The 24,819-nt window shown below is 41.7% G+C and overlaps 1 protein-coding gene across 2 annotated transcripts in view; it reads left to right on the plus strand.

The window, feature by feature from the left end:
- Positions 1-24,819, plus strand: part of gpc5a (glypican 5a) — a 141,280-nt gene that overhangs the window by 38,438 nt on the left and 78,023 nt on the right. The window contains exon 7 of one of the 2 annotated variants that reach the window (XM_037095670.1): positions 12,003-13,271. The exons of the other annotated variant lie outside the window; for it this stretch is intronic. Coding sequence (XP_036951565.1) covers positions 12,003-12,120 — 118 coding nt within the window. The 3' untranslated portion in view covers positions 12,121-13,271. Of the gene's footprint in view, positions 1-12,002; positions 13,272-24,819 lie in introns of those variants that run through there. 2 annotated transcript variants of the gene reach the window in all.

Here is a 24,819-nt window from a genome sequence, read left to right on the forward strand (position 1 = left end):
AGATGACATTTTACAGTTTTTGTTAATTTTACCATCTTAATTGACATCAGTGAGCCCAAAAGAGTCAAGTTTGCCAGGGATGAACTGGTGGGTGTGTGCATTTCAAGTGTTCATAATGTCTCATATTGGACAGTTCATGCTGATCCCGTCATATCTGAATAGCGGTCAGCTGATGTATTGGTCGGGCTCTGGTATGTGTGGTTAATCAAACTTCAGTTTATAGTTGTTTCACTTTTTGCCTCATCAACCGTTTATTGAGCATTTGCTTTTATTGTAAAGTTGCAGCTGATCTTTATAAACCTTTAGAATGGCTCATGAAATGGTTTATTTGTGAAATATGAGTATTTCATGCATGTTAACAGTGAAATAACTATTTGATCAGCTACAAATGCACCATTTATAATTTATGGCTTTTATGAAGTATTACTAAATAATGCTGAAGGTAAACCTCATCTGCGTCAGGATGACAGAAATCTGTCACTCTCTGATGTATTCATGTCTGAACGTGTCTTCAGTTTGCATGACGTTACAGGTTTTCACCTCCATTGACATCTCACTCTATGATCCTGGCAGCAGTAGGCCGTTGACCCTGGTCGAAGACACCACACACATACGCACGCACACACACAGACACACACACACACACACACACACACACACACACACACACAAGCTGACACCGATGTCGAATTATTCTATTAACCGTTGGTGCTCAAACACATAGATCTTGGAAATGAATGGTTGCGAACTGGTGCAGACAAACTGGCCTCCTTCGTGGTATCAGTCAGCGGCCTTGTCTCCATTACATCACGGCTCTCCATCTCATCCGCGCTGTCATCACTCAAGGACCCCCTCATACATCCTCAGTCTGTGGTTGTTCCTCTTAACTGTCAGCCACTGTCAGCAATGTAGAAATGGCAAGTGGGCCCGTATTTCAAACCGCGGTGAGGTTGGAGTTGCCAGTTTGGGTTAGACGGTCCATTGTAAAGGATGACAGCCTTGTTGAGACGTTTCACAGCAGCTGTGTGAAGGTAAGAAAGGAGGAGTGGGTGGTCGGACGGGGAGGGGGAAAGGGTCTCTCGCAGCCTTTTCAGAATCTCAGAGTATCAAGGTTAAGTTTTAGTCTGGCACTGACAATTTACACGTTTCATCCTTTGTTATTTTTTTCTAACGCAAGACCTCCGGTTTCCATAATAAAGGAGGCAGACGTCTCTGAGAATAAAGATGTTTCTTGTGTGCAGGAGGAAGAAGCAGACCAGCAGGCTGCTGCAGACTGTCTATCATCCCTGTCAGCAGCCTCTAGGAAGTGTTTATGGTCAGCCTCTTTTCCTCATTCATTGATAGGGTCTCATTCACCTCGGGTTTTCTCACAGGCTTTCATTTTGTTTCCGTCATTATATATATATATATTAAAAAAAACAATGGAGCAACAAAGCTGTGGAATCGAATGACATCAAGAATCAAGGCAGAGGAGGGGTGAAGGGAGACTATCGAGATGAGGGTGTGAGGAGACTGTCGAGCCAAGTAGTCCCCGCAGCTGAACGGGCTTCCTGCAAATCTACAACCCTGTGCTGCTTTCTATTAGCCTAGAACCATAGATGAGTGGCTGGGAGTCAACACAGGCTGAGACAGAAGCAATAAATAACCTCCTGCCTACGGGTCATAACCCAACATCCACTGAGAGAGAGGGGAATAAAACTCACTGCAGGATGGTGGCTGATTTACAGAAGCTTATCGAGGCCTCAGAGACCTTAAACGATTGGTTCAGTTGCTGTGTGTGTGTGTGTGTGTGTGTGTGTGTGTGTGTGTGTGTGTGTGTGTGTGTGTGTGTGTGTGTGGAACTGCACATTTGAATGTGCGTGGATGCATTTTATGACAGCTCTTTGTGCGTCCTGCTGCAGATTGTTTCGTGGATTTAAAGAAGCAGCGATTTGCACCAGAGCGTTTTTTTTTTGTTGTTGTCTTATTTAATAAAATGGGACGAGTGTAAAAAGAGCACACGACACACGGGCCTGAGATTTAAGGGGGATTTAATGCACGTCCCCCATCTAGGTCCCTGGTAAACAAAAAGATAAAGAACAATCAGATAAGATCATGGAGGAGGAACACGCGCTGCTTTCATCTCAATGTCTACGATGGGGTCTCGCTTCGGGGGAGATTTGGCAACACGCATTCTTTCTCTCTGGTTAAGTCCCTCACTTACGCACTCATACTGGCAGGAAGAAGACAAACAAATCAGACACGAGGTTTCCTGATTGGTATTGTTCTGGGTTGTTAACAGTTTTGTCATCTTCTCTGACAGCTAATTTTACCTGAAATAATCCAGCGTTATGTCTGCGCTCTGAACCGAGACGATGTGCAGGCAGGTGTGGTGTTTTTGTGCTCGCAGCAAGAATGTGAAGTGATTTCGCTATAAAAACAAAAAAGAAAATAAATTATGATCAGATTAAAAAAATGAAAAAAAAAAATAGCTTAAAGCTTAAAACTCTGTGTAACTTCTGTGTTGTGTTGGAAGCTGCTGGTTAGTTTACATTAGCGAACATTATGACATGATCCGCTTACTTTGCTCTTCCTTGTCAATCAAATACCAGAAACAGAAGATGAACAAAACAAAGTCGGAGGGAAGAACGACTCCCGAACTCTGGAAGTGGAGGAGCACATGAATGCAGCATAAGTACTACAGCTCTGGAGGGGAATATTAGCCTTTTGATATTTTCAGTAGAAGGCTGATTGGCTCATTAATGTCTGTTTAGAGGCACTGAAATAGTGTTGTGTCATTATTTTAAATTGAACCCGGGCTATTTAGAAAGGTGCATCGTTTGTTTCAGAACTTATTGTGTACACAATTTTCCTCGTCCTCTTTCCTCAATTATGAATACTAATTAGCAGTGTGAAGAAAATAAAAGGTGCACTGTTTAAACACAACATTCCTAGTCGTACATTTCGGACATAGAGAGTGTAAAAGTCTGGTCCGTTGGCCCTTCCAAAAAAGTAGTTGAATAGGCCTGATCTAAATGCTCCACTGTGCTCCACCAGTGCTGAGCAGGTAGTGTGAAGGGAATTTTTAGAGCTATGTGTGTAGAAAACATCTGCCTGCTGCAACTAAAAACAACACTGACGAGAGCAGTGAGGGGGAACCAGAACAGTAAAGATGATGATGATGATGGCCATTAACCAATTAGCTTCAAGGTTCCACATTGTTGAAAGTGAAATTTCAGTGTCTATTTTGTGCTGTATAAACATTGTTATTTTTAAATGAGCTGCTAAGACCTTCTTTGATGTCAGAACAGCAGCAGAGCTGATAGAGAACGTGGTGGGTGGTGCCTGCTCAGACCTGTGAGAGCTGACCAATCAGAGCAGACTCAGCTTTTCCAGAGGGGAGCTTTAAAGAGACAGGAGGAATAAAAAAAATTAAGACAACTGAGCATATTATAGGCGCTATGGGGAAATGTGGGTTTATCACTTCGAACATCCTCTTTCATAAACAAGATCACTAGATGCTTTAAATTACACAAAACAAAACCAAAGTAAGAATGAGGTCTTCACGGAAGTATTTATTATGAGAACCAGTGCTCGGATTTTGTATCGTGTTGAAAAATGATAATTCATCCCCAGCCGTGTGGAGAATGTTGTGCCCTTACATTTTGTCACACTTCAAGACTGATTAAAAAAGTTCTTGTGATTTATGTCACTGGACAAGGAGAGATGAAAAAAAAAACAGGGAAACATCCCTCAAACTGTGGAAGTGACGGTTATCTTGTTTGGTTGGAGACACCGTCCCCGTCTGGGCAGAAAGGTCAACACATTCCCACATGCTTTCTCCATCCGTCATGGATACACACACACACACACACACACAGTGAAGGAATGGAGAGTTGCCATGAGCTGCACACACACATCTGCCACCAGGTTTCTTTGTTTCATTGTCAGAGTAACCAACCGACAGACAAATCTGCATTAGCCAAGGGATTACACAGATGCTTTTTCAGTTGCCTCACATTTACTTTCTAATTCAGTTTGGCACCTGATCCCCAGCGCGTGCAACGCAGCAAAACAATTTCAGATTATATTTTGTTCGAAAAAAACCAACCAAACAAAAAAAAAAAACAGTCATCTTTTCGCTTTTCTCTGCCAATGGGGTACAACAACAAAGAGTTATAGCGGTGCTAAAAAGCCACAGCCTCAACAAGTACCAAAGTGTGATATTTTATTCATGATTACCTCCTCCGGTGTAGACTCACTTTAATTCATCCCCACCTGCAGTCTGTCTCATGGCTGCCAACACACACCAGGTGTTTGGTGGTGTGTTTATATTTTCAAAGAGCCTTTTTCTAATTGAGTACAACAGTTTTTTTTTTTTTTTGGGCTTCTGCGATAATAAGGCAGCTGACCTTGCGTGCTGCTTAGATTTAACACGGCGGGATGAGTACCGCAGGATGAATGCGCAGAAAAGATGTTTGAAGACAGGCAAAGGCAGATAGAAGTGTGGCCTTTCGTGTAATCGGCCACCCCTCATGCTGGAGAGGCTGTCTGAGCGGCGACCTTTGACCCCTCCCGTGTCTCTTGGCTGCCCGCTTAATCCTGAAGAGGTTAATCACATGGTAATAAGAGCCCCGGAGTCGCCCCTCGATGTGTGGCCGGTAATCAGAGAGAGCGATTGATTCTGTGTTTAGGTCTCCGCTGCTCTCTTTCATATCTATTTAACTTTAGTTCTGTTCCTCTCTCTATATTCGTCATTCGTCTGTTTCGTCATTTGTCTCATTTTTCTCCTCCATCCCATCCGATAGGCGCAAAGCTCAGGTGATTTGCCGTAGCTTAACTGAAATGACAGCTTTTAAGCTCTGCTAATAGGAATCCACTGAAGAAGCATCAAGAGCTTAGGTTATCCCGGCCCGCCCGGGGAACATGCTTCTTCATTGGAGGGTTTTCTGAGTCTCGCTGCAAAATCCACACAGTGTTCCTGTCATGGGCGAACAGCATGTGTTGAATAATACAATACGGTTGCGCTCTTCATCTTATTTCATCTTGTCATGAAACTCATCACATGTTACTCGTGTCTCCAAGTTGAGAGTCTCTGCGCCCCAATTCGACTTACATCAATCATTTTTTAGGTAAATCATTGAAGAATTTATAATAAAAAAGGAAAGATTTGGGTGAATTCTGATTTAATAAAACATACAACATGTTGCCAAAATACATTTTTATGCTTTCCTGTGCCATTAATCAGCTCATGACCCCTTAGATCAACCTTGTGACCCTTGCAGTGGTCTAGACCCCCACACTGGGAATCAAGGAACTACAGCATGATCTTCGACTTTAACGCAGGCTTAAATCAGCCTGACACTTTTGGACTTTTCCTAACATCCAGGGCAGTGCCTGTTCAAAACATGCCTGTTCATTGCTCGACTTCATTATGGCTGCTGGCAGCTACTCACTCAAACAACTTCAAACACGCTCGACACTCAAAAGGTCATGATGACTTCCTTAAGTTCACAGAAATACACCCGTCTAGTGAAAAGTCAATCAGATGAACAGTTAGAAAAAATAAAGAGCAGACAGACGTAGATTCATTTGATTTGAGGTAGATTGATAATAAATGTGATTTTTTTTAACTAGCCCAGTCACCAGAATAAAATGTGAATGAGATGATTTCATATTTTTGCACCTATCATAGGATACATACCATAATGACATTTCTATGATATGTGCCATACAACGTCCACATTGCATGTTAATAACATGATTTTTAAAGGTGCATCGTGTAGTTTTAGGGAAGAACTTTTAAGAGAGGAGAAAGTAAGAGGTCAGAAATGTTCCCTGATGGATTTTTCTTGACTTAGTTAACTGAGAAAACAAACTGTCCTTAAAGGACAAAACCATTTCATACTTTTTGATTGTTTGATTGTCTGTATTTGTTGGACCCTTCTAAGAGGTTCTTCTAAGTGTTGCCTTCCAAGTTCTGGGGACCTTATTCCCCTTTGAGGAGGGCTTGTTTTTTCAGTTATGGATACATTTCAAATAACTTTGTGTCAAGTTTGCATTATTACCAAATTGATATGATAAATATCATCTCTCTGAGTATGAATTTCTTTTCTTAAATAACATGGGGCAGAAGAAGAAATAAAAATATGTAAAGGTTTGAAAAAGTATTTGTGAATAAACAGCAGGAGGGTCTGTGGGACCCCAAAACACAGAGGAAGAAGAACCAGCTTTAACAAAACAAAAGGATTCAGGATGGAGTCTGTACGGCAAACTCTAGTTCACTCTGTAGCAAAGAAACTTACTGAAATGAAAAATGTCACGGCTTGGTTGTCTTTGTTCAGTGCACATGTAAACGCCCTATCAACCATTAATACACCTGCAGGCAGAGCTATGGTGTCCCATTCAGTAAAATGACTCTGCTCATTGCAGTGATAAATCCAAATGTTTGTGCTTCAGGCCTGTGTAAGTGCTGCCATGTCTCTCTGTGGCCAGCAGGTGGAGCTCTGCACTTTGACTTACACACACCAGACACATGCCAGATTGTTGACCCCCCCCACCACCCCCACCCTCCCCTGCTTCCCTGCATCAGTTTTGATGATGTATACCATGGAAGCGGTGGTTCTTATCCATGTCGTCCCTGACAGTGACAGACAGAAAACAAAATTTAAGTGATAAACAGACACGCTGCAGAACATCAAGTCCCACCGCCTCCTTGCTGCATTCGTTTGCCGTGATGAAGTGACCTAATTTTTTTAACAGAAAAAGGAATATAACCTTTTAAACATGCGCTGTCAAATATATTATGCACAGCTGTCCTCTTAGTCACTCTCATGCGAGAAAGCGAGGGAGTTGGTTTTTTTTTTTTTTTCGCTCACAGCTTGAAGTAAATGTAGTATGGAATCCCCGGTCCCTCAAAGGCTAGTTCATAAAGTTGAATACAAATATAGCCGAGCTTTTTCTCTCTGGGTTATGTAGCATCTTCTCAGGCTCCTAGCGACAAACCATAATAGCTTTGTTTGGCTCATTCTCTGTCTGAATCTTTCGGGGGAAAAAAAACACTCTAAAAGCGAGCAACGAACAAAAACTCACAAATGAACCTGTGCTAAAATTAAACAGAACAGAGAGATGGGTGGGCTGATTGAGAGGGAAATCGAGGAGGGGAAAGATGAGAGGAAGAGGAGAAGGGACGTTCTTGAAGAGCTCCCTCTGTATTGCGACAGCTGCCCGCTGCAGATAACCACAAAACCACTGGAGCACTTGAGGTCTGGGTGCTGCATGGCTAGAGTTCCACTCCAACATGACCTTATATCCTGCCTGGGTTTAGACGCAGGGGTTGGTCAGAGCGCCACATCCTGACGATTATCCCAAGTGACAGAATCAAGAGCTCGGTCTGGCTGACTAAATTGAGTTCATAAGTCCCTCTCGTATGTGCGTAGGGATGTGTGTGTGTGTGTGTGTGTGTGTGTGTGTGTGAGAGAGAGAGTGTGTGTGTGTGTGTGAGTGTGTGTGTGTGTGTGTGCACGCGTGCATGCTCATTTCTCTGCTCCACCCCCTCCTGTTCTCGAATTATGCATGATTGCTCAGAACAGATACATTTTCAATCTAGCTCTCTGCATAAAGAAAGGGGATATTTCATTTATTTGCGCTCAGATATTATCCCTGATGTTGCTACAGTAACTGTGCAGAAGAGACAGGAAATCATGCCGCTCGTTGCAGGTGGTGCATGTATGTATGTATGCAAGTGTGTCTCTGGCTCTTCCCATTCATTTTTCAGTGAGCCCACTCCCTTTCTGCTTCCCCCCCTTCCACCGCCACGAGTTGGACGCCTGCCTCCAGCATCTGGAGCAGATTGTGACCCTGCAGTGCGCCGGGTAGCAGGACATTAACAGCCAAGGCCTTATTGTCCACTGATGAGCTGTCAGAGCACACACCCTCGCCCCTGTGTGTGATTCCAGCCCACCTCCATCTACCGTCGAGCACACACGCGGTCCCCACGGAGCACTCTTCCTCTTTACCTCAGATATAAATCAGAGGCCGCTGGAGAACGGGGGGAACAAAGAGTTGGGAAACATGTGAAGTTAATGCCATAAAGAGGGGACAGATGTAGCACTTCTTTGGTGAGAAAGCCCTCAACGTGAGCAGGATGTATTCGTTCCGTCGTAAAAAAAAAGGCTTAGAATCGGAGGCGCTGACAGGAAGAGTCCTGTTTCGTGATTGAATCACAAGGACACGGCGATATCACTTTGAAAACAAAAAGCCGTTTCTCGCAGTTCTTAGCAGGGATAGTTCAGCACTACAGACCAGTAAACAATAGATGAGAGCAATTTCAGTAATGGACTCCTACACTAAAAGCCCCTGATGTTTCTTTTCTTGTTTTGTGTATGGAGATTTGGTAGTGCATTCCCCTGAGGATTTCTCTCGGTTATTGAGGCAATCATAACGTTGGAATGAATGCAGAATAAAAGCCTAATGTCGAATTCAACACTTTTTTTTTCTTCTTCCTGCAGTCGGTTTAAGCGCGTCTGCACATGAATTAGAGTTGTGCGCCGTCTTATCAAGGTCGCCTTATTTCATATCGACTTTATGACTGCATGCCGACCATATCCATGTTGAGTTCTGCTCCAGAAGAGACTTAATTTCTCCCCCTCTCTCGCAGGAGTGTGGCAGGGAACAAAGACTCTCATATCTCTGTATCGTTGTCTCGGTTTATCTCACGGCTGCAGGCTTTTTGACAATGCGTGTGGTACCTTGTGTTCCTTTGATTTTCCACTCATTTGTTAACGAAACATGCTTCCCATTTAACGCCACAAAGTGAAAAATGGAGTAGTCATTAAGTATTCATTACCTGTGCAATTTGTTTCTTCTTTATGCACTTTTAGCCTCAGGAGAATAGTCTGAATGTGGAGGTAGCTCGCATTTGGAATATTGACAGTTTGTGGTTCAGTGTTGTATTATTTATACAAAAGTTACAGTTAATGAATCTGCTTCTGAGCTTCGAAATGTTACATTTACTTTGGCATCATTTCCTTTGCGGTCAATTTTCGTCTTTATCTGGGAGTTTGTACCCACAGAAGACTCAGCACCTGTTTACAAGTGGAAACCTACCTTTTAGCTCCTGACCTCAGCTGAGAGCTAGGTGTGAATATGCGCTCATTAATCTCACCTCCCACAGTAAAAGGTCCGGGTCTGGAGGCTCCCCGAGAATCATCCTAAATAGCTCTTTCATTCCTCCGACGTAAAGGCAAATGGCTCCAACAACAATGTGGCACACTGCGGGATGCCCTGAGACCAGACTTTGCTCTCTTATCATTGTCCCTGTAATGTTGTCCTGCAGTTTCTATGGAAACCAAGCCGGCCTTATTAAAGGGGGAAAAAAAAAAAAAAGTTTCACCTTCTCTGAGTCTGCCCTTTACCTGACAGCCAAGATAAACGAGCAGGGTCCTGGGAGGAAGGCAACACAAACATGCATCTCTGCTCAGTGGCCCGTGCTCATTGGCTCTCTGCTGGAAGCCCTTATTTACCTTAATGCTGGGAGGTGGTGGGAACGGGGGGAGGCTTGAGGAGGAGTAGCCGGCGGAAGGTGTGTGTCTGTGTGTGTGTTTGTGTGTGCGCGTGTGATTACTCACAATACCTCCCATCAACAACCTTGAACTATGCTGCAATATAAAAAAAAAAAAAAAAAAAAAAAAAAAAACGGAAGAAAAAGGAAGCAAACAGCTCTTTCTGGCCCCCATAATGCACGTGGGCCAGATGATGTCATATGTCACCTTCAGCTAATGAAGGTGATGATGACATGCATGAGCGCCGCATACGTTCACCATCTGCTCGGTTCCGCCACGCTGGAGCTGCTCCCTCACAATGCTGCAGAGAGGAAGTCTAGGCACGTCTGTGCAACGAGCGCGAGTGTCCCTCGACGCGCGTGAAAGACCGCCGGCTGCATCTCGATGACTCGCCGCAAGTTTAATCCATACCATCACATCACAGAAAGACTCTGAGGCAACTTATCTGATATCACCTGAGCAACAGGGACAAATCAGCTGATATCAACACTGACATCAGTGTTAGTTGCCCAAAATGTGCTGCTGTTTAAGTTTAGATTAGAGGAGAACAGGACGGCCAAACATCAGGATGAAAGACGTTAAGATCCTCATAAAATACAGATGTTTTAGGATATCAGTGTTGACAAAGTACAGTGAAGAGAACCAAGGCTGCGGTTGTGTATACCGTATTTTCAGTGAGTGAAATATAAAATATTGTTCTCACGCTTTTATGTATTTTGATTCATCCCCATTGGGGAATTGGGTTGTTGCAGAGCCCACATTTTAATAATGTATGATGTAACATATTTAAAGAAATATGAGTCAGTTTCAAGGATGAAGACCAGTTTTTTTTTTTTCAAACAAACAGACCAGAGTGAAGCTGGATGTGAAACAGGGCTGCAACTAATGATTGTTTCTGTCATTGATTCATCGTTTGTGTCCTTGATGAAATTTTTAGTGTATCAAATGCAAATGGTTGTTTCAAGAGCCCAGCGTGGAATATTCACATTCAGCCTGTTTGGTTAGATAAACAGTCTAAAACCAAAATATGTTTTCAATGATCTAAAACCTAGAACAGCAGCAAACATTTACACTTTAAAAGCTGGAACCAGACAATATTTGGCATTTGTGTCTTGAAAGTAATTCAAATGATGAGACTGTGACAACAACATTGTTATTTATCAAATCATTTTAGGTTCTTAATAAGTGCCATGAGTACAATAAATTAAGCAGATTTGGTTTTAAGGCTTATGGTTAGGAAGTTATGGGTGGTTTAAACTTGAGAGTGATACAGAGCTACGGAGATATTGGAGAAGGCTCGATTGAATTAAAGGGGACTGTTGGTTTGGGGATGTTGGCTTGAGAAACAAACATGCTGTTATTTTTAGTCTTAGCCCTGCATAATATGTGCTATCACTCATTTTTTGTTATTGGTGTAATTCACTGCTTATGATGAACGTCAGTACACTCCTGCCATGTTTGGCTCATAAATGACGAAGCGTGTATATTTTACAAACCGCTGTAGGTGGTCCTCATCTTTCAGTCATTTCATTTTGTGCCGGTGTTGATTTTTTGGTATGAATTGTCTCCCAGATTGATTACACTGGGAAGGGAAAAGCCGCTTTGTTGTAGCTGCAGGTTATGAAAGTTTTGATTGACAGGCGCTTGACTCCGGCTGTTGGGAGGAGTGTAAAAAAGAGGCGCGTTGGTGACTGAAGATGATCTTTAGATAACATCGGGTGACCTTTGAGAGCGGCTGAAACTATCAGTCTCCACGGGGCTACTCTCCTCCTCTTGTCATGTCTTGACACTTTTTTTTTTTTCTCTCTCTCTCACTCTTCCCTATCTTCCGTCTCTGTTTCTCTCTCTGTGTCTGGCGAGTGCAGTTTCTGCGAGCTGGCAGCCTGTATCTGATCCTGAAGTAATTTACTGGTAGCGATAAGGAAGTGGTGCGCACAGTCTTTCGCTATAGTCCTTTTTCTGACAGCGCAATCTGATGCCCACAGAGACTGAGTCGGAGGAAAATTCTGACTCCTGATAGAAGGAAAACATGTGAGATTATTATTCTGAAAAATATCCAACAAACTGAGATCAAGTGCGGGGGGCGATCACCAGTGAACGCTGGTTAATTTTTGTTTTTTAGTGATGTGCTGCTTATTCTGTTTACTTTAGGAGTGGAAGTAAGAGCAGCAGCGGGAAAGTGGAGATTCGTCTGTTTCCTCGTTTGTGACTTGGCTTGGAGCAAGAAACTAGTGCTTATTTGCACAATTTTGGCCATCCACTTAATTTTGCTGTTGATTATTTAGCACATTTTATGAGAAAGACAAAGAGACTGTGACTTGTTTGCCTTTGCCTGTATGCGCTTGCATCAGCTTATATGCACATACAGTTCGTGTGTGTGTTTGTGTGTCGTGCCTCATCCACTTTTGCCCGGTAGAGCAACTTTTTTTTTTTTCCTTTTACTCTTTCTCTCTCAAACAGGCAGACAGGCCAGGCAGACCAGGGTCACTGCCTCAGGGGTATCTTAAAGAAATGCCTCTCTGCTGTGGGCGAGAAGAAATATGAAAGAGACCCTAAATCAAGACACAGAGCCCCATGAATCATGTCGGCAGCTGAGCTGAAGAAGAGGGATGAGACCATCTGTAGCAACATATGAATGGCTAACTGACTCACAGTGCTGTTGACACAAGCTGAAGAAGTGTGAAGAGGTTGTGAAGATTAGTGCTGGCGCTCGCCGCATAGCCTGGAAACCTGCTTCAGTCAACGATGAGCAAACCCAAATACGCCGCGCGCCTCCATTCGTCACTCTGACGTTTTACAGAATTGCACAGGGGAAGGTTTTTTTTTTTTTTGTCGTTACGGAATAAGATATATTTTCATTACAACACATCTGTAACACCTAAACTCGTGGTGGGAATTGCTTGGTAGCGTCTTCCTGAAGTTTCTCAGTTTTTTTCCCGTTTAAAGCTTTTTCAGGGTGAGGGGTGAGTGCTAACAGACGGCAAGATGACATGTGTTGTTCCTCACTGGGTGATGGGTTACTTCTTCTCTGACAAATAATTTTGAAGGTTTTGTTAAAAGCTGAACTTAAATGAAGTGTTCCAAATGTGTTGCTTTCTTCTTTTCACATTTGATAGTTAACCTTTTAAAATCTTCGACCAGCAGCTTTACAGCTCGCTCCATCTGTCAGTCGGTCGACAAAAATGTCCTCACCATATGACGCTGAAATTTGCCAGGGAGGTCAAGTGTTACTTTGGGTTGTTTGTGTGAATGTGGTCGGCTGCCATGTGGTCACAGCTACTGCAAATTAGCTCTTGTTTATTGATTTTTCAGTGTGAAACAAGCAATTTGAATATTATCCCTTGAGTTCTGGGACAATTTAGATGTGTACGATTTACAGTTTTCTAACATTGTATTTTATTGGTCCTGTTTTCAGCATCATCCCTTATGGTCAGCCCTTTATTTATGAATTGATTTAGGTATATCACTGTAGTCATTGCATTGCTTGGTGGGCTTCTGAGCTACACTAAATGTCCTTCTGTATGTCTCTTTTCTCACTTGTCTCTATTTGTCACTGTGCACGATGGGAAAAATAATGCCTCCTATTCTGAATTGAGGATCTGGGGATTGTTTTATGTTATTTGGATTGTAAAGCCTCAGACTATAAACATGAAACGAGGGGACGTTAGGAAACCTCCAATTAGACAAGTAAGTAGCCCAGACACCAGAATAAAAACATTTTTACATTTCTTCTAATGGATGCTTTCCTTTACAATATATGATGATGTTCACATAACTTGCATGTCGCCGACATTCATGTCATTAGGTGAAAGCGATGGTGGTGGGATGACGTCTATGCCAGATCATTGTTTGAAACAGTCTTACAAAATGTCGGGACATCTCGAAGCTGTGTAAGTGGCAAAGAAAAAACACATTTTTAAAGACACGAGACATCAAGGGTTTTTCCAGCCATTTTTGACGAGACATTTAGACATTTTGAAGCTGTTAGACAATTTCAAACTGTATTTCTGTGGCAACCACCCTAACCAAGTGTTTGTGCCTAAACCTCACCGGACCATAAGCATAAAAACAGTTGAAGGAATGTGAAGTTGCAACATATCTATGGTTTGAAGAAAAGTACTTTGCCATTGCGTTGAGAGGAAGCAGGTCGATGTCACCACCAATGAGAAATGACCAGATTAATTAAAACACAATACCTTTGTAATATTTCCTTTGTCACACAGGTGACTCTCAACTTCACGTACAACTAGAAATACTGTCTTATTTCTGTTACAATTTAATTTACGCTTCGGGTCATGCCTGAAGAAAGAAAATTAATTGTCACTCTGAAGCAAATTATTTGCTCTCCGCAGCGAAAAAACATTGAAGGCATTGTTTTGACATTTAAATTACACCAACGCCACCCCGTCATAAAAGAACCTTGTGGCAGCGGTAAATTAGTCTCTTTGAGGAAGGATTGAGACTTAATGGCCGTGCTGAGCATCGAGGACATGTTGTTAAAGCTCAGTAACAGGACAGATGATAATCACAAAACTTCACGGCCGTCCCCGGGGCGTGTTATTTTAAAAAAAAATTACTACATAAATTAACCCATCAAACCGTTTGGCATGCAATCCACGCCGAGGGCATGAAGTGGTATTTATGAGTGTGTAGGTGGTTTCAAGCTCATAAACTGGCTTCATGTGATGTAACTAAGAAGTTGGGCTGCTGGAGGATGATGCACCGTCTCCCTCAGATAAACTATGGTGATCATCACAGTGTGCAGAGTGGGCCTATTTGTACCAGGCTGACAGTGGGAAGATGAATTACTTTCCCCCCTTAAAGTCTATAGTCAACAAGGAAGCATATCATGGTTTGTGCTAATAAGGATCAGCCCAATTTGTTCTCTTTTGAATGAATAAACATGCAACTTTAATCTTACTTTGTAAAATGCTGCAAAACAGCATGGGTTGTTTGTTTGTTGAATGTTTTGTTGAATATGCTAATACTAAATTAGCTACAAAAGCCCATGCATCAACTCTTTCCCTTTTTTAGGCAACTGCACTGGTTTGTTTACTGTTCACGCACATCACTTCTCACCCCCCTTTTAAATGAATAAATGTGTTGTTTAAAGCTCTTTTTGTACAAAAAAAACCCCAAAAAACAAATGCGCCGCCGCTGTGAGTTCAGCACCCAGACGCTGGTGTTTGCTGAATATTTCCTTAAATACAAAACAAGTTCAACAGCGAGCCATACCTGAGGGGCAGCAACATATTGACTAAATTTAGCATCAAGCAGAGAGAGATTGAGAGATAGGTGTAATTGTGATGGACCTTAGGGGAGTACAGTATTAGCCTGCGGTAACGGGTGCAGCTTTGCAGTTGTATTATTCTCCTGCGATTGGCTATATGCTGAGGCGCACGCGGGGAGATACCGCGTGGAAACATAAACACATCAGAGGATGAGAGGAGAGACTCTGCAGCGTGTGATCTTTCCACTGTAAAACTTACTCAGACCGATGAGTTTTATATCTCTCAAGAAAGACTGGTGGTAGGACATACAAGGAAAATGTTAAACCATCCTACTATATTTTATCTCTACTTTAACTCTCAGCTCTACGTTGGCTTTTTAGAAATCCTGTTAAATGCATCGCAATAAATCCTACCCTCCTACAGGTTGTAATGAGAGCGGTAAATAAAACCCAATGAAAAGAACATCGCTGACACTTTCCATGAAGCCCATGTGTGCGATGCATTATTACACATTATGAACATTCTTATAAGCACTGTTCATAATTATTGGTGTCAATAATCATAACTCATATGGTGCATTAAAACATACTTCTAAAGCGTTGTAGTGTGCCTGTGTTTGTAAGCAAATATAAATGTTTAACAATCATTACAACCCATTATAAAACATTGTATCATGACTTCCCCCTTGGTTCCATTGAGCACGCCCCCTTTTACCAGCCGCGTACGATGTTGTCTTGTCCCTTCCTCCACGCGGCTTCGTACCCTACTGGGAGTGTTTCAGGAGAGGATGCCTGATGTTGTTGAGGTGCTCAGTTTGTGTTTGTGTCATCATTTCTCCTCAATTTCTGTGCCTCTACTGTGGGTTGAGTAGGCTACGTAGTTAAATAGTTTTGCTCTTTGTCTGTTTCATGTGTGTTTATTGTTAATATGTCTGATGTGTTTTTATTTTGAAACTTGAGAAGATGCACAACGCCATTCCTCTGTCTGACCTCCTGTCTGGCTCTGTGAACTTGATGCAGCTGTTGTTCTGGGACGCTGCTGAAACACGCTGCATTGCAGCCGTTGGGAACAGGAGCATGGTCTAGAATGGCCACAAGGGGGTCAGGTATAAGTTCAGTTATCAATACTTCATAATTGATGGTCACAAACAGTTTTTGTGTGGATCATATTAAAATTCTAATAGTTGTAATATATTGTAATCATTTTTTCAGTACCCTTTGATATGATTATAAGTTACTGTATGTGGTCATTTGTTAAGCTAATTTAAATAGCAACATTGTGTAGAAATTGGCATTTTGTACGATTTAACACCCCACACAGTTTTTGATTGTGACGCCAATCTCATAAATGAAAATCCCAGGTTTGTGAGGTCAACTCACCAAACACCATTGATTATTTTTTTAACAGGCATTAACTTGAATTATACTAATATTTGTAATGCCTTAAAGACATTGGTGTGAATAATGATGACTATTCATGAGTGCTTATACAGGGTTGCCAACTCTTCTGATTCACACAGAAGACTCCTGATTTCTAACCCTATCTCCTGCGATGCTCCCCGTCAGTAATGTCTCCCATTAATCTCCCGATTTTACAGTGAAGGAAACAAGTAAGATTGTGGGGGATATTTGTTACAGTATTAGGCAACCGTAGCCTGCCTGCACGTATGAGGCAATCAGGTGACGTGACGTCACTCGCTGGAGGCAGTGATATGCCAAGTAGTGTTGATACTGCCGTAAAGTAATAATAAGAAGAATTGTAACTGTAAACAGAATCATTTATTGAATATCAAAGAAACAACATTTTCACAACAAGGTTCCTTCGTCAGGTTTAAAATACAAGGCAAGAAATGATGACAATTTATATGCACACCTTGGGCTGACAGCGATGAAAAAAAATCTCCCTATTTTTCACTACCCAGTGTTGGCAGGTATGCCTATAACTTTCATAGTGCAGTGCTATAGGTGCCTAGTAACTTTTTATGGTGGACAGTGATCAGAATAAATATAGAACAGCCTGTTGAAATGTAATTCTGCAACACATAAGTGAACAGTTTGACTTATAATCAGCATTTGTGGGGTTTGTTCTCCGTTGATCATAACTGAAACTACGGTTGTACTGCTGTGTTTGCATCAGATGCGGATGTAAACAACCTGTTAATGCCGTGAGAAAACAATGGTTTCTTGTGTGTTGTCAGTCCTTGTATTACAGAGATCAGCCATTTTACAGCAGGTTTCAATTCAGTGTTTTCAGTTCTGTCAGTGCAGCTGCCCTGTTGTTGACATTCGGATTACCGCTTGTCCCTTAAACACAATATTTACCAGAACAGCATTTCATCTAGATTCCACTTTGATGTTTTTTTTCTTGTGTCCTGCTCGGTATGTGTACGTATGTCAGCATCACCAGACTCTTGGGCTGCTTCTGAATGTTCCTGTCAAGTTTTCGTCCTTTCACTGTTTCTTGAAATCGTTGGATATTTGTTTTAATTGCAGAGTAGCACCAGCCCCTGGTGATGTGATGGTCCCTCTGTGTTAATAGGTATGTAGCTGTCTCAGTGTCTGAGCTGAGAACAAAATGGGCGATCTTAAGAATGTGCTTAAAAAAAAAGTTGTGACAGGGCGCCCAGTCTTAAAGGGTAACTCCACCAGTTTTACACATTTAAGCATGTTAACAGAACTCAGGGAAAACTAGCCTTGTGAGGCTTTAGAGGAAACTGCGTGCAATCTGATAAATTACCTCCAGTGATGTCACTCAGTGGCCAAATTGCATTGTGGGTAAGGTAGGCATGATGTTTTGGAAAGCAGTCTAAGCACTGCTCTCCTATAACACAGAGCCAGAGATATCACCTTCTTTTTGTTCCACATATTCTTCTTTCTTTTCTCAAACCTGGTGCCTACATTTATTGTATTGAACATGAATGCATATGTCAGACGTTGAGATCTGATCCAACAGAGGTTACATGTGTTTATGAAAGTTAAGTTTTCATAAAATCGATTCTAAATCCAGCTGCTGTTTACTTGTGTCACTCTGCACAGTAATAAAGTGTTTATGTTCTCCGCCACATTCACATCATCGCCTAGCTGCTTTTGTATTTTTGATGTGGCATTATGCATAATGTTAAACATCCAAAATAAGATTCAGGCATCACTGATATTTGTACAAAACAACATTTCCACTCACACTTTCCACTGCTTCTCTGCAGCTGCACTCATTTACCTGCCAATGACAACTGTCATTCTCTGATAATTTGGTGAATACAGCTCAAATTGCTCTGACTGGTGTTTTGTTGCTGTCATTCACCTTGGAGCCTTTGCAAGGCTGCAGGATGTTTATGAGCTTCCTGAACATCAGCATCAGTTTTTTTTTTCCTCTGGCCCTTTCAGCTGCTGTTACACAGAGTGAAAGGAAGAATGGGGCTCAGTGCAAATATCCACAAACAGTTTCAGCGGGGTGATTAGACTGTTGATATTTTGGTCCCCTCTGCCAGTGTGTTGTTTACTGCTGCGTTCTCTCAGAGGTGCAGTGACAGCGCAGTGGATCGCAGTGTTTGTGGCTGCAGAAGCAGCAGATGTGGCTACGTGTTCCTGCCAGCTGTGGTAAAATAATCAGGGATGTGAGGACAAAAGGCTCAACGCACAGCACATCGTGGAGGTTTAAACTGGGCCTCCGCGGTGTCTGTGTGGGGATTTAGTGAATTGCATCAGATACTCTGCTGAGCAGTGTTTATTTAATACATCTCAATACAGGGTTTAGTTTATTTCAACGATCTGCCTTCGGTCGTGCTGCCCACTGAGAACCTTTTTGCCCTTCAAGGCAGTTTCTCTCATACCTTTCACAATGCGCACCATCTCAGAAAATATCATGTTTCTCCGTTCCGACAGGTGTTAAAATGCAGCAGCGTCTGCTCTATTCAGCTTACTGCTGGTTACTTGTACCTGCTTACCTTCGTCACCTTCATAAACATGTAATCTTTACACTTGAAAAAAAAAAAAAAAAGTTTTGCTTACTCCTTCCTTGCCTCTCAGATTCTTTTGTGACTGTGACTGAATATATGTAAGAAATACATTTATTTGTAATTTAGCTTTTTCTAAATGGTGACACTTTTAATGATGATGGTTTTAATTCAGTAAAGAGTGTTAAATGCTTCTTCCACCACTCTCATTAATGCACAGCTACAAACATTTCTATTATGAACCCCCTTTTTTAATACTGTTAAAAATAATAACAATAAGTCTTGTTATGGTTTTTATTCCAGATTAACTGTTTGCAGATCTATCAGTGATTATCGTGATATATTTTGAATTGCTGTGGAAATTGTGTGCTTCCTGCTTCCTCACAACTTTAAAAGTGCAGGGCTGATTATTGACAGAGCGTGAGAGTTGCAGCACTGCTGAGCATGGCGCTGACGAAAACACAAGTTAATATCCTGCTTAAATAACACAGCACAAGAGTGATGCAGCCTTATTCCCATTTATTTGCGCTCCGCTGCTGGGCCGGATGATACGTTGTTATGAAACGGCGCTTTTGTGAGAGGAAGTCCAATCACTTTCAAGTGTTTGCTTTCAACCTGACATCAGCGCTGCCTGGACGAGTTGATAGTCTGGAAATACGGGTGCTGCTCAAGGCTTGTTGATTTGTGTATGCATGTTTACAGAACTCCTCATAGATTCCTAATCATGCTCTCAGTGCTTTTTTTTTCTTCTCTGCATCGCTGTGAAGCAGGTGTTGAAATGTGGACACAACTCGGTCAATAGATGAAGATGGCCGAGATGACTAAGCCTCTTAAGTTTTGTGCCAGAGATGAAAACGGTTTTTCATCAGAAGAGATGATTTTTGATAATCTGAACTGGATTGAGACCAAGAAAATCTGCAGGATGTTTATTTGTGCTTTGCAGTCAAATGAAACTTTCAGATGGCTGGAAACGGTTCCAGCATTTGTGCATTGTAAAGAAAATACAGTGCAACGTTATTTTCAATGCGCGCATGTTGATCACTGATATCATAAAAGCCCTGATGAGTCTTTTATTGCCTGCTCTGCTCTTACAACATCTGTTTAATCCTGAACGTTACTGCCCTTATGGGGCATTAGGATCTTTAAAAATTCCCACTCTCGGTGACCATCTGCTTTTATGAGCCCATTGTACCTTCTGGATAGCCAACTTTTCCATTCGTCCTTATTACCTTCCATAAAACTCAAATATTTAAGAGGTGTTATAAAAGTTCCATTGCCATTTGAAGACTTCTGATATCTATTTGGCATTAACATTTTGCATGATGCAGTAGCTCATATGCACACAGAGCCACTTAGCTTTGCGGGGGAATTATCGAAACAATATAACAGTTTTTATGACCCTGATAATGGATTCCTGTGAACGGGATGTGTCACTTTGGTCATCAGTGTTAAGAGAGGTGCGGCGCCATATGCCGGCACTTGTAATGCAACATGTGAAAGTGTTGCAAACGTTGGAGGAATGCTGTTATTATGCAATTATTGACTTTATCACCACATGTTAATGCATCGCTTGTGGCAATATGTTGCTGATGAGAGAGCCGGTGGAAAGAAAAAAAAATAAAAACATGTATTGACATGACCCCTGCAGTTTGAGTGTACTGTCTGCGTCACGCTGAGCGCCTCTTGTGCCGGGATCTTGGGGCTACGTGCCATTTAAATGATAATTAAATAATCTCCCCAAGCAATGTGCCTTGTAAAAAACATGAATGAATAAACGAGCACAAAGTAAACAAAGCTTCCCTCTTTAAGCTGTTGTGCCGTTGTTAAAGAAACTGAATACATTTGAAGTCAGAGGCATTAGAGGTGTGATAAAGTGATACATGTGGACACACAGTTCAACTCTGTCTCCTACAAATTATTAACTCACTTTCTTTGCCAAACACATTTTAGGGGAAGCATAGAGCCTGTCTGTGTTACACTGACAGCATTCCTCTGGAAATCCAAGTTCAGTGTACTTTACGTGATCCCATTTTGCTTTATGGTTTCATAATAAAATAACAAATAAACTACACACTACAAGACATGTCATGGAACCACCGAGCTTAAAATAAGAAAAACAAAAAAAAAAAATAAGATTACATAGTTTGACATTCTTGTACTGTAGAGAGGAGGAAAAGGCCCTCACAGAACCACACTTTAACACTGGAGGCTGTCATGCATCTCATGTTGACAGGCTTATGCCACTTAAAGACGATTGCAGAAAAAAAAAAAATAAATAAACAAAGCTTGGAAAACTTTGGTGTTCTTGTTAAAAGTTGGAAAAACTCAGCGAACTTTCCTGCTAAATGCAGTTGCTGTTTCCTGACTGCATTAAGGTTTATTTCCCCCACCGTGCAGTGCTTCACGATAACTAAACATAAGCATAAAAACCGTCCATGATATTATGGTAGATTGTGCAGTAAATTTACACACATGATATATGTTCAATTAGAATTAGCACTCTGCAAATCTGTTAAATCAAAATATTTCCTCATCATTTTGAAAGAAAACAAATAATAATTATGGCATTATGTTTCCTGATATGTGCTAATGAGTATTTTCCCAGCTGGACTCTTCCAGCATAATTATGGACATTTATCAATTATATTAACCAAAACCTTTCTAGTGTTGGTGGAACTGTTTGGTCTGTGTACAATCACATTTCTCATCGCAGATTGAGAAAATAGGTTTTCTGGGCCTTAAGACGTACAATATGTAGGCTAACTTACATTTCACATCAGATTCTGCTCTGGTGTCGTTTACTGATGAGAGGAGAGCTCAGAGATTACGTTTTAACTTTTGTGATTACAAAATTGAATTATCTTCACTCCTATTTATCAACCTGACTGCAGCAGCGATCCGTGGCGGCGAGCTCATTTTTCAGGTGTCTGTGCTCTTTAATGTCGACTGGAGCTGGAGGGAAAATGTATTTTGTATCATGAACGTAACATTACAGGGAGGAGGTTGTAAAAGAAGAGAGAGAACCAGAGTCTGAGTGCTGAATTGCTGTGTTCCGGTGCTTGCTGTGATGAAGTGGTGGCTAAATGCAGAGTCAAGAATTGTGGCTGTCCGGGGCAGATAAACACTTTGTGAGTAGCAAAAATAAACAACAATGATCATTCTACATGTGGTTAATACATTAAATCGGTCATCAGTGCAAATGATGACCTCATGTGTCTCAGGTACAATTGTTCACAGACAAGGTCATGTTTTAAAGTTTTATTCATGCAAGGTTTTGTCTTTTTTGCCAATTTCCTTATCCCAGAAATAGTGACCCTTTTGTTAACTGGATTTCTCTGTGTTTGAACACTGTTGAAAACATTTGGGATAATGTAAGTACACAGCTTAACAAATTATACAACAAAGGTTTTAAACAAAGGTTTAAATTCAGAATTTGTATTTTACTTACTACATTAATGTCTAAATAAAAAATCAGACCGTATTTCACTACAATTCTTTATGTTATGGAAGGAATAAAAACTGACTTCTGTGGTCTAAATTGAAATATAAAAGTAAAGCGTGTATATATAAAGGAAGCTGTATATAAACATATTTAGTACAAAATGGATTATTTTCACACATTTTTGTTTCCCTATCAAGTCAATGTAAGTAGACATCCGTGGCCGACAGCGTTCTTCTCCTAAGCTTCCGTTATGTCGTCTGCTTTGTTTATGACGTTGCCGGTCTTCCCTCGTTTCCTCAGAATGCTTTGCGACCATTAGACAGCTCTTACGCATTCATCCTTTTGTGTTTCTCACCCTGTGTTTATTAATCTGTCACTGCATTAGAGCGAGTCCCGACATCTCAGTACAGCAGCGTAAATACAGCTTCCTGACACAAAATGCCCATTACGCACTGACCAACTACCAGACCGTATTAATTACCGCTGCCACCTTGCTCAAACAGCTCTGTCTGGATAATTCCATAGTGTCTTCCTGGCACAAGTCAATACAACTTCAAGGCTCAGGGCTTCCTAGTAATTGGAACAAACATAGCAGTCATGATGTTTGGAGCTAAATCTTTTCCGGAGGCTCTTTTGACTGCTGTTGTATTATCCTCTTTGTCACAGCTCTCAGTGAAGGTGCACAGTACTTTGATACACATACTGGCAAGCCTTGTAATCCTGATTGTAATAATCCTTTATGAAAATACCTTATTACAACCTGGCCGCCAAAGTCTTGTCAGTCAGCTACTTTATCTGATTCAGGCTATGCACGCAAATAGAAGTGACATTCTGACTGAATGACTCGGCTTGTTCTCACCACTGACATGTCAAATAGAGTGGCCACAGTTTAAGATGTGACACTGTAGGCGCCCCGAGCGTCACTTGTTGAAGTGCCCGTCTAGTGCAGCGGTTTAAGGTGTCCAAGTTGGGGGCTGGCTGCTGTGTTTGGAGAGAAGAGGAAGCAACAACGTGATCGCGAGTTCCACCAAAATGTTAAAAAGAACGAATAACGTTGGGGCTGATTTGATACAGGTCTTTAGCGCCATCTCCGCTTTTGACTTGGCACAGAATGTGACCTACAAACACGCTCGTCTTTACAGCAGGAGGGAATGGAAGTATTGCCGTAATATTTGATTACAGTGGTGCAGAGTTAATATCCTTATTATCATAATAACTCTGGGTTGTTGTACAGAACAGATGTTTGTCTGACGCGTGGCCCTCCTGTTGATTTTACACATTAAACTGCATATGTTCCTTTTGTCTTGCCTCAAGTGTTTTCTGTCTTTTTTGAGCTCTTAAGTGAACATGCTGCCTTGAAGTGGCGGCCTCTCCCAGATCCTCTCTGTGCTCGGCAATGAGCCAGAAGGACTTTTCGTTTCCTCAGTGACATCTTGAAGGCAGGTATCGCCTTCTAGCCTACTAACCGCAGGCTTGCTTTGTTTCTCACTCAGCCAACCATGAACAGCGTGCATGGTCTACCTCCTTCATCTCCTGAGCCGCTGAACTCCTCTCTCCATAACATTTTGATGACGGTGCTCTCAGGAAAAAAAAAAACACATTCTGCAGTAAGACAGCCAACTGTTTTTGTTGTTGTTGTCATTTTTTTCCACCACGGGAAACAAATCTCATATCACATTGCTCTGACACTGATTCTAGATTTTGAATGAACATAATTGGCTCTTGCCTCGTTGGTGCTTTTGTCCCCCTCTTGAAATGGCCAGCTTCGCATGTTTGACAGAAGAAATTGTAAGAACTGACAGTTACCGTTCAAAGGAACACCGTCTTATTTATCACCGCTGTAATTATACATGTAGACTCACAATTGAAAGACAGATGGTTTGACTGGCCATAATTAAGGCACATGCTCAGCTGAAGCTCGTGATTGATTCCTAAAAGACAGCAGAAGCATACTAATCGATCTAAATCAGGATCAGCAGCCTGTGAACTGCTAGATAAACAATGTGGTGAATGGTCAGCAGCCGTCATTACCCTGCCTCCAGAAATCACAACAGGCAGAGTGAAATATGTGTGTTCTTTATATTCAACAAGTCCTAGAAAAAAAGGGAGAAAGCATATGTCTGCATTTAAAACTATGCTGAATTCTGCCAGGCAGTGAATTTCAAACACCATTTATGCAAAACTCAAACTGAATACACATCAACGATAGTTACCTTTTATTGTACTGACGTAATTGGTATAGGCAGCTATACTTACTCTGTGCAGACTGTGTGACTATGTAAGAAGGGTCTCTTGTAGTGATGAACTGAGACAATTATCACCTGAATCTGCAGCTTCCCCTGACAAGTTTACTGTTGGGGTTCAGTCTCACTGCTCTATAGAGCCGTCTACGTAGGCAGCGCTAAACAGCAGGAAGACACAAAGTTTAACCAAGTTGAACTTTCAGGGCTTCGTGCTGTGATGAATTTCTACACAGATGGGAGCCATTCGGTCACTGAGCCCAAAATGGAGGAAAAGCTAATGTTCTGTGTGTAAATAACAACTCAAGCTACCTTGTACAGTAGATAGGCAACATGAGTAGCCTATATAGTAAAGATAGCTTAAAGGTGTTATTGACAACATTCAGCCACCAAATGTGGTGTTCCATCTCCC

This window comes from Acanthopagrus latus, chromosome 4 (assembly GCF_904848185.1).
Source record: "Acanthopagrus latus isolate v.2019 chromosome 4, fAcaLat1.1, whole genome shotgun sequence".
Lineage (NCBI taxonomy): Eukaryota > Metazoa > Chordata > Actinopteri > Spariformes > Sparidae > Acanthopagrus > Acanthopagrus latus.